At 47.0% G+C, this 13,697-nt stretch overlaps 1 protein-coding gene and 1 long non-coding RNA gene across 2 annotated transcripts in view; one reads left to right on the top strand and one right to left on the bottom strand.

Moving 5' to 3' along the window:
* Positions 1 to 2,099: 2,099 nt before the first annotated feature.
* Positions 2,100 to 9,605, bottom strand: LOC113220290. The gene is made up of 4 exons (XR_003307193.2): positions 9,247 to 9,605; positions 8,662 to 8,924; positions 4,741 to 4,784; positions 2,100 to 3,370 (listed from the first exon to the last, which is right to left on the bottom strand). It is a non-coding gene; the product is annotated as an uncharacterized LOC113220290 (long non-coding RNA).
* LOC111534437 (putative protein SSX6) overlaps positions 3,328 to 13,697 on the top strand; it is a 21,302-nt gene continuing 10,932 nt past the window's right edge. The window contains exons 1-5 of the mRNA XM_026449224.2: positions 3,328 to 3,396; positions 3,835 to 3,949; positions 4,581 to 4,676; positions 6,536 to 6,585; positions 8,552 to 8,687. Of these exons, the coding sequence (XP_026305009.1) occupies positions 3,328 to 3,396; positions 3,835 to 3,949; positions 4,581 to 4,676; positions 6,536 to 6,585; positions 8,552 to 8,687 (466 nt within the window). The remainder of the gene's footprint in view (positions 3,397 to 3,834; positions 3,950 to 4,580; positions 4,677 to 6,535; positions 6,586 to 8,551; positions 8,688 to 13,697) is intronic.

The raw sequence follows: 13,697 nt of genomic DNA, 5'->3' as shown, positions 1-13,697 counted from the left end.
GAAACTTCTTAGAGAAATTGACTTATGAGCTCCCTGATGAACACAGTGGGCCCTAATTACATACTCTTTTTACTACTATTATTGCAAATATTATTAATATCAATGGGTACAACATATTTCTGGTTCTTTGGTCTTCTAGAAAAAAATATATAGAAGTGTTTTATTAGTTGAAATTTCCTTTTAAAAACTTTTCTTTTATAGAGGTGGGGGTCTCACTACGTAGCCCAGATTGTTCTGGAACTCCTGGCCTCAAGTGATCCTACTACCTCCTGCCTCAGCCCCTCAAAGTGTTGGGATTACAGGCATGAGCCACTGGGACTGGCTCATTGAAATTTTTCTTTTTTTCTTTCTTTCTCTCTCTCTCTCTCTGTCTTCTTTTTTTTTTAGACAAGATCTTGCTCTGTGGCCCAGGTAGGCAGCAGTGGCCGGATCATGGCTCACTGCAACCTCGTACTCCTGGGCTCAAGCAATCCTTCTACCTCAGCCTCCTGAGTAACTGGGACTACAGGCACACTACCGCGCTAATTTTATTATTATTTTTTTATTGTAGAGATAAAAGACAGGGTATCCCTCTGTTGCCCAGGCTGGGGTGCACCGGCGTGATCGTGGCTCACTGCAACCTCTGCCTCCTGGGTTCAAGCGATCCACCAACTGTGGCCTCCCAAAGTGCTGGGATTACAAGGGTGAGCCACCGCGCCCGGCCCAAACTTCTTACGTTACTACAGAGTTCCTAGGAAAAATCCCATACACGAAAAAGTTAGAAACTGACAGGAAGGATTTGAGATGGCGACCTGCTTCGTGTACACTGCTTATTAAAACTGGATAACAAATGCACCACGGGGGGTGGTGGGGGGGATAGGAAAACCGGAAAGATAAAACCAGCCCATGCGTACTCTGATTCTGAAAGAATCTAAAGAGAAAATCAGAGCATGCGTACTCTGAACTTGGAGTAGCCAATCCCAGGGGATGCTTTAGGCGGGAAAATCAGAGTCTCTGCCCTCACTTTGAGAAGGTTCTGTCCCTGGAGCCTGGACTGAGAGACTCCACATCAGCTTGGCTTGTCCCGCCTACTGTTCTGACTTCTAATTGGCCAGACGGAGTTCACTGACTGCCCTGATTGGTCCATCATCCTGGGGCAGTGACATCTCAGAATATTTTCTCCTCAGCCAGCCACACTTTGTCGCCAACTGCTGCCGACCTCGCCGCCACTGCTTTGTCTCTGAGGTAGGTTCTCTTGAAGGGACACCCTAGATGGGCCAATGGGGGCCGATAGGAAAGGAGGAAGCCTCCGTAGGGGCCTCAAGTGCTTGGGGTTCCGAAAATCTTGAGGACTGAAAGACAACTAATGCCTTTCAGGACGATCATCATGGAGGAGCCTCCCGCCTCGGCCTCGCGTCTACAGGCCTGTCCCATCCCACCCCTGGAAATATTTTTTCATTTTTGTATTTTAGTAGAGACGGGGATTCGTTATGTCGGCCAGGCTGGCCTTTACTGCCTGGGCTCAAGTAATCCTCCCACCTCGACCTCGGGACTACAGGCACGCACCACCCCGCCCTCACTCATATTTTTTATTTTTCATTTTTTTTAGTAGAGACAGTTTCGCCATGTTGGCCAAGCTGGCCTCAACCGCCTGGGCTCAAGCAGTCCTCCCGCCTTGGCCTCGGGACTACAGGCACGCACCTCCCCGCCCTCACTAATATTTTTTATTTTTTAATTTTTTTTTAGTAGAGACAGTTTCGCCATGTTGGCCAGGCTGGCCTCAACCGCCAGGGCTCAAGCAGTCCTCCTGTCTCTGCCTCGGGACTACAGGCACGCACCACCCCACCCCCACTAATATTTTTTGTTTTTCATTTTTTAGTTCAGACGGCTTTGCTATGTTGGCCAGGCTGGCCTAGACCGCCTGGGCTTAAGCAATCCTGCCTCGGCCGTGGGACTACAGAAGGGCACCAGCCTGCCCACGCTTTTTTTTTTTTTTTTTTTTTTTTTTTTTTAGTAGAAACCGGGTTTCACTATGTTGGCCAGGCTGGCCTCAACCTCCTGGGCTCAAGCGATCCTCCCACTTTGGCCTCAGGACTACAGGTGTGTGCCATTCATTCGGCCCCTGCTAGTTTGTTGTTGTTGTTGTGGTTGTTTTTAGTAGAGACGGGGCTTCACTATGTTGGCCGGGCTGGTCTTGACCTCCTGGGCTCAAGCGATGCTCCCACCTCGGCCTTGGAACTACAGTCAGGAGCCACCTCACCCATGCTATTATTTTGTTGTTATTGTTGTTGGTAGAAATGGGATTTTGCTATGTTGGCCAGGCTGGCCTCGACCTCCTGGGCTCCAGAGATCCTCTTGCCTCAGCCTCGGGACTACAGGCATGCACCACCCTGCCCCCACTAATATTTTTTATGTACTTTTTTTTTTTTTTTTTTTTGGTAGTAGAGGGTTTCGCTAGGTTGGCTAGGCTGGTATCGACCTCATGGACTCAAGCCATCTGCCCCCCTTGGCCTGCCAAAGTGCTGAGATGTTACAGACCTGAGCCACCACCTCCAGCTAATTTTCTGTGTGTTTTTCTTTATCGTTTGTTTGTGTTTGTAGAGATGGGGGTTTTGCTGTGTTTCCCAGGCTGGTCTTGACCTCCTGGGCTCAAGTGATCTGCACACCTCGGCCTCCCAAAATGCTGGGATTACAGGCATGAGCCACCGAGCCTGGCCGATTGCTGCAAATTGAAATGCCCCTCATTCTCTCTAAGTGATGGAGGGCTCTTGTAGTCTCCGAGATTCTAGCTCTCTTCCTTCTAATAATGTACAAATAACCCAGTAATAGCCTCTAAATCCTTTCATATTAGCGATGCTCGTTTCTCTTCAACAGAACAGAACCCCCCATCCCTCTGCCTGATCAGATCCATCACCAGAGAAACCATGTTGCCTCTGGGACTCACTTCCCTTCCTTTAGTTATTGAGTGGGGGTGTCAGGATGCCCCCACTGAATAAAATTACACAGTCACGTCCCTGCCTCCCCAACAAGGGTCTGTACATCTTTCAGGGTAAGCCTGGCCCCAGGGAAACTACTAACAACATTAGCCAATCCCCTCCCAAAGACTCAAGGCTGCTATGCCCATCGAACCTGTCATCCCCAATCAGTACTTCTCCCAGAGACCCCTGGCTCCCTGTTTTCATCTGACTTCTCCCCATGTCTTTACTCACGGACAGATAAGCCCGGGATGCAGAAATGCAACACCTGATTCCAGGTGACTGAGTGTGGCCGGCCTTCACTGATTTCTCCCTCCACAGGACTGGAAAGACTCAGGCTGTTTCTCTTGCAGGTCAGACTGCTCCCGGTGCCATGAATCGAGGCAACGCCTTTGCAAAGAGACCCAGGGTTGGTGCTAAAACATCAGAGAAGAGAAGCAAGGTGACGTGACCTGGAAGGGACAGAGCAGTGGTCCAGGGGACAGAGTAGGGTGACCAGGTTTCTGAGGAGGGGAGGACAGAGGTACTGGGGAGAAGGAGCAGGGTCTCGGGGGAGATCTGGACCCTTGGGAGCCTCCCACCCTCGCTCTGTCATCACCTAGCGTCCCTGGAGACAAGTCTGTGGCCATGCACTACATTTGGTGACTCTCACTCCATTCTGCAAGGTGGGAAGAGAGCCAGCCAGCAGCATTAAAGTCCTACTGTGCGGCAGGGGAGAAGCTAGGGAAGGTCCCCATGTCGTCTCAGTTAACCATGGCATCAACCAGGATGGATTATCATCCCCACTTCCCAGATCCAGCACACAGGAAGCAGCTCCAGTTGAATGGCAGACATGCCTAGCTGAGTCACTGCCAGAATTTCTTTCTTTCTTTTTTCCTAGGACTTTGATGATATTGCCAAATACTTCTCTAAGAAAGAGTGGGAAAAGATGAAATACTCGGAGAAAATCAGCTGTGTGCATATGAAGAGAAAGCATGAGGCCATGACTAAACTAGGTAACAGAAAGTTCTAGGAACAGACAAGTCTGGGGACACACGAGCATCGCTTTTCCTGCCTAGGCTACTTCTTCGGCTGCAGAAAGTACCCCACATTTTCCTTTTGCGCAGGGAAAAATCACAAGGCAGCTTCTGGGTGTTCTGCTCTTCCGTATCCTGTCAGGGCTGAGGGCAGGGGCTGGCCACAGTGGAGCTCGCACCTAGATCCTGCACGTTTCTCTCCCATAGGCATCTGTTCTGATGAGTCCAACTGTCTCTGTGGCATCACAGCACATCTCCCACCCTACCTTGGTCCTTTCGGCTTCTCTCTCTCTCTCTCTCTCTCTCTCAGTCACCTAGGCTAGAGTGCAGTAGTGCAATCATAGCTCAATGCAGCCTCGAACTCCTGGGCTCAAGCAATCCTCCTGCCCAGCCTATGGAGTAGCTGAGGCTACAGGCACATGCCACCATGCCCAACTAATTTTATTTTATATTTTGTAGATATGGGAATCTCTCTATGTTACCCAGGCTCTTCTTGAACTCCTGGCCTCAAGCAATCCTCCCGCCTCAGCCTCCCGAAGCGCTGCTACGACAGACATGAGCCACCGTCTAAGTTTGTCCCTTAAGGAATAAACATTTTGCTTCTTTCTAGGTTTCAAGGTCACCCTCCCACCTTTCATGCGTAATAAACAGGCCACAGACTTCCAGGGGAATGATTCTGATAATGACCGTAACCGCGGGGATCAGGGTGAGTAGATGGGAAGGGGCTAGAAAGGGTCTCCCGAAGCCCAGTTGCTCTTCAGCTCAGCTACCTGGGAAAGATCCTCAGGCATTTGTTCCCTCGTACACAGCAGGGCTGAGTGAAAACAAAATTGCATACAGAAAGTTAACTACAGAGGCCATTCATAAAATTCTAAAACATGCAAAACAAGAATATGTATTTCTATGGATAATAAGTAAATGGTAAATGCATGAAAACATGAATGCGAATAAAAAGCTACCAAATTGAGGAGACTGGCTGTAAATGGAGAAGGAGGGGGGCAGGGATTGGTGAGTGCTGCACAGGCAGCTTCAGCCGTGACTTGTTGATAGTGTGTTTTGTTTTGTTTTTGTTTTTGTTTTTGTTTTGAACTGGAGATTTGCTCTTGTTGCCCAGGCTGGAGTGCAGCGGCACAGTCTCAGCCCGCTACAACCTCTGCCTGCTGGGTTCAAGCGATTCTCCTGCCTCAGCCTCCTGAGTAGATGGGATTGCAGGCGCCCGCCACCATGCCCACCTAATTTTTGTAGTTTTAGTAGAGACAGGGTTTCACCGTGTTGGCCAGGCTGGTCTCAAACTCCTGACCTCAGGTGATCCACCCGCCTCAGCCTCCCAAAGTGCTGGGATCACAGGTGTGAGCTACTGCGCCCAGCCCGTTTATAGTGTTTCTAATATTCTGAATAAATAAATCAGGTCTAACATAGTCATGGGGTAATGTTGAGATGCGACTGAACTCAATATTATTCCCCATACTTTTCTGTGTGTTTGAAATATTTCTTTTTTAAAGGACTTGTTGTTCTTGCGGAACACTGTTAATGAATCAAAGGACAGTTAAGAAAATGTTAAAAGTGAAAAACAAAAAGAAAACGTTAAAAGTGTAGATCCCCCAAAAACTTCCAGAGTTTGTTTCATTAACAGCACATAGATATTGGATAAATATCTTAAGAGAGAGGGTGATGAACACGTGACATAATAAAGATCGCTGTTTCTCTGTATTTTATTAAAACCAAATAGTCTTCTCATTCCCAAACAACCCCAATTCTCCGTGATGAGCTTGGAAGTGAGTTTGAAAGAGTGATCCCTCATCCAACACAGAGAGCTTTCCCACTTGTCAGTGAGCGGAGATAACAGTGTGTGAAAAAAAAGACAGGTTCTTGCGTAGAGAGCTTTGTGCATTTCAGGAATATAAAGGGGACATATGTGTTTACTTGTTCTTCTGCTCTGACAATACAATCGTAAGACAAGGTCAGAATGTCCAAACTGTCTCCAATAGACCTATTACTTCCCAACAAACAGGCCAGATTCTACCATCTCCCACAATCACTACAAGAGGTCTGAAAATCCAGTCCAGTGCTTGAGTATCTGCCAAGCTTTTGACTTTAAAGGAGTGTCTTTATACTGAAAATATTTCAGAGCCACTGGACGAAATCATCCATGGTTCATCACACATTTAACAGCTTAATTGACGTACTTATGGTATGTACACTTCACCCATTTGAAGTGTACAGTGAGTTTTAGTTGTTGCACATCTTGAGTGGATACAGTTCAGTTTCCCAACAAATCAATTTAATTATCTGGGAGAAAGCAAAAGATATGTAATGGAATAAGATGAGACTGTGATGGGGTTTAACCCCCATTTGATAAACTATGAGACGGAAAATTCTGAACTGATGCCACAGATAAGTGAACCAACCATTACTAAACGTAATTCAGAAGCAAATCTCAAATAACTCCTCAACAATGAGTGGACTCATAACCCTCTGCTGCAGAATGCCCTGATGCAACAGAAGTCTCTCTAGAGTTTGGAAATCTTTCCCAACAAATTAAAATTCTGATGTGTTCTCTTTCAGTTGAACGTCCTCAGACGACTTCCGGCAGGCTCCAGAGAATCTTCCCAAAGGTGAGTATCTCTCAAATCTAAAGGACCAGAGAACCTTTGTCTCTCCACGGATGTGAATACAGGTAAGAGTGGGGGAATATAAAAAATGCCCTCATTGCCTGCTTCTCCCCATGTCTGTCACAACACCTGATGTTAGCATCGACGGCTTGATAATACTAAGAGTTGTGATCCTTAATAGTTCTTTTAATCCATAAGAAGACCTCTATGACGTTGTTTCTGTTATTATCTCCAAATAATAATGAGTCACACACTTCAGCTGTCATCCATATAGAAGCCATGTGACTTGGCGCAAATCTTCTAAGTTCTCTGAGCTCCAGATTCCTGGTCCATGCAATGGCAGTAAAGAATCACAGTCCATGTTTTAGATCATGGTTATCAGCAACATAATAATAAAATGAGGCTATCCGGTACAGAGATATTAAAGAATTTTCCTGAGGCGCAGTGGCAGGGGTAGTCTAATCCAGAACTCCAAGCCATTTAAAACTCATTCACGTTTGCATTTGTTTATGAAGTTCAGATGTTGCTCACTAGGGCTTTACCCCGTAGGGCCTGCTGGTGCTTCTGTTGAGACACCCACTCTCACAACAGGAAGGACCAGCTGGCCTCTGCTCTGTTACCGGGGCCGCTTGCATGGCTTAGGAATCGCTTTGACTGTTGACCCCTCCCTACTGTGAGCTCCTTGAGGGCCTTGTCTGCACCTGGGGCATCCGGGAAGCCCCAGTCCCAGCCCAGGGGATCCCTCGGAGGCCCCTGAGTGAGTGATCCCACAAGTGCAGATTCCACTCTGGTTTAGAGGGTAAAGGGATCTGGGAGTTGGGTTGCCAGTGCGGAGACCGAATTCAAAGAAGTATCCAGAAAGATATTAATTGTTATTATTATTACATTTAAACAGTGTTTACAAGCTCAGAGAGGACTTTCCCTTAGCCTGTTTTACATGTATTGTTCACTATTTCATAAGCGAGGAAGCTGCGTAGAAAGTACCTTAAGGGCCGGGCGCAGTGGCTCACGACTGTAATGCCAGTTGTGAGCCTTACTTTGGGAGGCCGAGGCAGGCAGATCACAAGGTCAATAAATCGAGACCATCCTGGCCGACGTGGTGAAACCTTATCTCTACTAAAAACACAAAACTTAGCGGGGCGTGGTAGTGCCTGCCTGTAGTCCCAGCTACTCGGGAGGCTGAGGCAGGGGAATCACTTGAACCGGGGGAGGGGGAGATTGCAGTGAGCAGAAATCACGCCACTGCACTCTAGCCAGGCGACGGAGCAAGTCTCCGTTTCAAAAACCAAAACAAAAACAAAATCAAAACAAAACAAAAACACAAAAATAAAAGAGTAGCTTCATATTGTTGGTCAGTGACACATCCCAATGCAACCAGAATTGGTGTGGGTACCACCTCACTGAATTCCACATTCAGTGTTGGTGCCTCGGTAGGGTGGTATGCCATATCTGGTACTGCTTTCTTTGATGTCTAGATTAATTTCAGCAAACCATTTCTTTCCCTCTCTCTTCCAAGTATTCATCGCCCCACATCATCTTTCCCAGCAGCGTTTTGTCCCCTCTCTATGTCTTTACATTTACTCTCCCAGCAGCAGTCTACAAGCTTATATTGGGATCCCTTGTATTTTACAGAAGCTCTTCCTTTTGTAGACCTTGTGAATTCTTAGAATGCTATTCTACAAAACTTCTGTACACCACACTCTCAATTACATGGAGACTTCTGCTGTTTGCACAAATGTCAGTCTTGAAAGAGTGTGAAGATAAGCATTCTAGCCCTGGAAACCCCATTCGTTTAGGCCATTCCTTTCCCTTCTAACCTCCCAGGTTTCTCCTTATTTAGGTAAGTGTGACTCTCCCAGCGTTGTTGAGAAAATTGATTAAGGTAATGCATGTGAAGACGCTTTGTAAGCTCTAAAGCACTGTAGAAATGTGACTGATACTGTTTTTCTGTGCCCTTCACATTATAAAGATCATGCTCAAGAAGCCAGCAGAGGAAGGCAACGATTCGAAGGGAGTGGCAGAAGCATCTGGGCCACAGAACGATGGGAAACGGCCATGCCCCCCGGGAAAACCAAGTACCTCTGAGAAGATTAACAAGAGATCTGGTAAGAGGAAACAACTCAGGAATAACCCCTCTGGCTTCCATGGCTATGTTCAGGTGTGGGGACCGGGTGTGTGGCATGGATCCCAAACAAGCCTGGGTCCAGGCTGGGCTGAGGAGCTCGCCCAGCTCCAGAAGAGATGTTAGACATGACTTCCAGAGACACAGACTGGAGTTGACATCCATATAAAAAACCACGTGACTTGGGGCAAGTCTTCCAAATTTTCTCAGCTCCAGATTCCTAGTCCATAAGATGGAAATAAAGAATCATAGTTAATAGATTGTTTGGAGGTATTAAATTAAATCTAGAAAGCCTGATGACATGAAAGGTGCTCAAGCAATTCTGTCTGTGATAACCTGAGATCATAGCTTACTCAGCTCAATGCCTGATACCCAATACAGGTGTACTTCAGAGATATTGCAGGTTCGGTTCCAGACCACTGCAATAAAGTGAGTCACACACGTTGTTTCTTGTTTGTTTCGCAGTGCATAAAAACGTTATGTTTACACCACAGTGTAGTCTACTAAGTGTGCAATAGCGTTATGTCTAAAAATGTACATACCTTAATTTTAAAATAATTCATTGTTAAAGATGCTAACAATCTTCTGAGCCTTCAGTGAGTCACACTCTTTTTGCTGGTGGAGGGTCTTGCCTCGGTGTTGATGGCTGCTGGCTGATCAAGGTGGTGGTTGCTGAAGGATGGAGTGGCTGTGGCAGTTTCTTAAAAGAAGACGACAATGAAATCTGCCACATCGATTAGCTCTCCCCTTCATGAAGCACATCTCTGTAGTATGTGATGCTATTGGATAGCATTTTACCCACAGTAGAACTTCTTTCAAAGTTGGAGTCAATCCTCTCTAGCTATGAAAGTCCTAGATGGCATCTCCTTCCAATAGAAGGCTATTTTATCTGTATTGAAAATCTGTTGTTTAGTGTAGCCACCTTCAACAGTGATCTTAGCTAGATCTTCTGGATAACTTGCTGCAGCTTCTCCATCAGGGTTTGCTGCTACACCTTGCACTTTTATGTTATGGAGACGGCTTCTTTCCTTAAACCTCACAAACCAACCTCTGCTAGTTTCACACGTTTCCTCTGTAGCTTCTTCACCTCTCTCAGCTTTCATGGACTGGAAGAGAGTTTGGGTCTTGCTCTGAATTAGACTCTGGCTTAAGGGAGTGTTGTGGCTGGTTTCATCTTCTTTCCTGACCACTCAAACTTTCTCTGTTTCAGCAGTAACGCAGTTTTGCTTTCTTATTCTTGTGTTCACTGGAGTATTAGTATTATTATTTTCTTCAAAAACTTTTCCTTTGCAGTGTATACTATTATTTCCTTCGAGAACTTTTCCTTTGCATTCACAGCTTGGCTGTTTGGTGCAAGAGGCGGAGCTTTCAGCCTGTCTTGGCTTTCAGCATGCCTTCCTCACTCAGCTTAGCCATTTCTAGCTTCGGATTTAAAGTGAGAGACATGCGACTCTCCCTTCCATTTGAACACTTAGCGGCCATTGTAGGGTTATTCACTGTCCTAATTTCAGTATTGCTGTGTCTCAGGAAATAGGGAGGCCCAAGAAAAGGAAGAGAGGCAGGGAAGAGCTCATCCGTGGAGCAGTCAGACCACACACAACATTGATCGGTTACGTTCGTCATCTGTGGGCGCAGTTCCTAGTATCCCCAAAGCATTTACACACAACAGGATGACTATAGTCAATAATAAAGTAATCGTACATTTAAAAATAACTAAAAGAGTGTAATTGGATTGTTTGTAACACAGGAATAAATGGTTGAGGGGATGGATACCCTATTTTCCATCATGTGATTATTACTCATTGCATGCACATATCAAAACATCTCACGTACTGCGTAAGTATATACACCTACTGTGTACCCAAAAAATAAAGAACAAAAATTATTTTAAAAGACTAAAAGACAACAAAGACAATTGCAGTGATAACATCAAAGCTCACTGATCACAAATCACCTTAACAGATATAATAATAATGGAAAAGTGTAAAATTGGTGAAAATTTCTAAAAAAAAAAAAAAAAAAATATATGCGGTATCTGCGAAGCACTATGAAAATGAGGTGCCATAAAACAAGGTATGCTTGCGTGCCCTTAACAAATACGTGCAGAATGAAAGGAAGTATGGGTCAGCATTCCCGTAAGTGAAGATGTTGGGAATCTAAACCTCACAACAGAAGGAGCCAGAAGCTAAAACTTTAATTGGCATTTGGCGTGTATTGGTGTGGGTCTAAGGTCTCGGCCTCTCTAGCCAGAGAATGTGAAAAACTGGGTAAAGAAGGCCCATGGGCACTTGGGAGCATGGAGGCATCTCCTGTTTTTGAGAAAAGAGAGCCTAACACTCTTCAACCTATCCAATCCTCATCTTCCAACTCTTCTCCATCATAGGACCCAAAAGGCGGAAAAATGTCTGGACCCACAGACTGCGTGAGAGAAAGCAGCTGGTGATTTATGAAGAGATCAGCGACCCTGAGGAAGATGACGAGTAACTCCGTTTAAGTGAACCTTCGGCTCATCCCCCACACCCCTGCAGATGTGCTATTCTGTTACGGTACCGGTATCCCATCTTGTCACTTGTTCCCCAAATCATTCCCTTCTCATAATTTTCTAGGGTACAGCATTGAGGCTGAATGATGAGATTTCCCATGCTTCCATGCAGGGAGCTTTCTACTCCCTGCCCTGTATATCTAGGGATCCTCCCTACCCAGGATGCTGTGGGCTCCCATACCCCAGGTCAGCCCTGAGATGTGGGCCACACCTTCCTCTAGCCTAGGAATGGATAAACCAGGTGAGGAAGTCACTGTGGCATGAGCGGATGGTTCTCTTCGAGGAACCGTGGAAGGTGTGTGCAGGTCCCGAGGTAGGGCAGAATCAGAGTGTGAAGGGTCTAAAGGTCAGGAGGAGTTGAGACTGAGTTGTCACATGGTGGGAACTCACTGCCACTTACTTTCCTTCTCTCTTCTTGCCTCAGCCTCAGGGATGTGACACATGCCCATGATGAGAAGCAGAACGTGGTGACCTTTCACGAACATGGGCATGGCTGCGGACCCCTCGTCATCAGGCGCATAGCAAGCGAAAGCGAGTGTTCACAACAGTGCAAAGTTGAGCGTCATTTTTCTTAGTGTGCCAAGAGTTCGATGTTAGCGTTTCCGTTGTATTGTCTTACAGTGTGCCGCTCTGTTAGATATTATCCTTTTCATTGATGAGCAAGACACGCTTAACGTGTATTTCGGTTTGTATGTCCGTGCATCTACTTAAAAAACAAGTATAGTCAGGTGTTCTCTGCATAGAACAGCACTACCCTCCTCTCTCCTCATATGTGACTACTGAGGGCAGTTCTGAGTGCTTAATTTCAGTTTCCTCTGCATTTACACACATACCACTCACACCCGCATGCGCGCGCGCACACACACACACACACACACAGTCACACCAAGTACCACTATAAGCATCTCCCATCTGCTTTTCCCCAGTGCCATGTGTGCTGGTCAAGCCCCCTCACTCCGTTTCCTGTTCAGCATGTACTCCCCTCATCCGATTCCCGTGTATCAGTTACTGACAGTTAATAAACCTTTGCAAACGTTCCCCAATTGTTCGCTCCTCTCATTATTGTGCACACGGGTCTGTGCACATGTCTGAATATTTCTTTAGGAGAGATTCTTAGAAGTGGAATGACTGTATCAAAGGAGTCATTTATTCAGCAAAACACCAATGAGTGCATCCTCGTGCTGAGCGCTGTTCTAGGTGCTGGCGAGACATCAGGGAACAAGGCAGGCAGATGTTCCTGACCACCATTCTAGAGGAGGATGTTTCCAGTTGGTTGGTTGGTTGGTTGGTTTCTAGAGATGGGGTCTTGCTCTGTCCAGGCTGGAGTGCAGTGGCATGATCATAGCTCAATGCAGCCTTGAACTCCTGGGCTCAAGGCTTGAGCCGCCGCGCCTGGCCTCCAGTTTTTATTTTGATAGAGACCATACACTTCACTCCTGGAGCAGGATTCTGCAGCAGTGGTTGGGCATCTTGGCCCTCGCTCTCTGAATGATTTTCAAGTTCAAGGTCTGGGACGGTCCATTTGGGAGTATGTGGGATGAGACACAGATGAAATCGTCCTCTGGGAAATGCGGAGGAATGAAGAAGATGCGTGCACTGTAGATCCTGTGATGGAAGGGAATAGAAGAGTCCACTTAATCTCCATGCAGGGGAGCAACGGTGGGAAAGTCCCCTGGACAGAAGCATGAGACTGCCCATCAAGGGTCTCACCAACCAAGGGCCTGCGGGGGTGGGGACGATGATTTGGGAATGGGTCAGTTCTTTCTCACAGGTACCACTGCACGGTGCAGAGGGGAAACAGTTGTGGGGAAGGGAAGGGCAGAGGGGAGTCTATTTTAGAACAAATCGTTGTGTGTGATTGGAGACCTTAAGGCTCCATTCACACACAACGGACTTGAAACACCAGCCCCAGGTGGAGGCAGGATGAGAGCTGTTTTGACCGTCCATAGTCCATCACCTTGGCCTCCTGGTTCTCCCCAGCCTTGGAAGGAGGACACTATCATCATTATGCCTATATGATAGATGAGAGACGGAGTCCCAGTCAGATGGTAGGCGTCTTGTCACAGGTCCTACAGCTGGCAGGTGCAGGAGGGGCTGAGTTTGGAGCTCACCGACTTCAGAAACATTAAGGAGGACGGGTGTGTGTGATGGAGGGAGGGAGAATTGAACAAGCCCTTAGAGAGGGAGAGTGCAGGGGGAGGGAGAGGCAATCGTGGTCATAGTGGGGACAGTGGGAGACAGAGATATGCAGGATGGGCAGAAGAGGGGCAGGCAAAGAAGCAGGGGAGACCCAAGGCCTAGTGTGGGCTGTCACAGCCACCAGAGGGACAGGGTGCCAGGAAGGAGGTTGTGGGGCTCCAGGAGCAGCAGAAGTTCCCCAGATCTGTGAGCATGCCCTGCCTGGCACTGCAGGAAGAGGTGGCTGCCACCCAGGTCAGTGTGGACGTACCT

The sequence above is a fragment of the Piliocolobus tephrosceles genome, unplaced genomic scaffold (genome assembly GCF_002776525.5).
Source record: "Piliocolobus tephrosceles isolate RC106 unplaced genomic scaffold, ASM277652v3 unscaffolded_790, whole genome shotgun sequence".
Lineage (NCBI taxonomy): Eukaryota > Metazoa > Chordata > Mammalia > Primates > Cercopithecidae > Piliocolobus > Piliocolobus tephrosceles.
The sequence above is the reverse complement of the archived record's forward strand: the minus strand, read 5'-3'. Positions and strand labels throughout refer to the sequence as shown.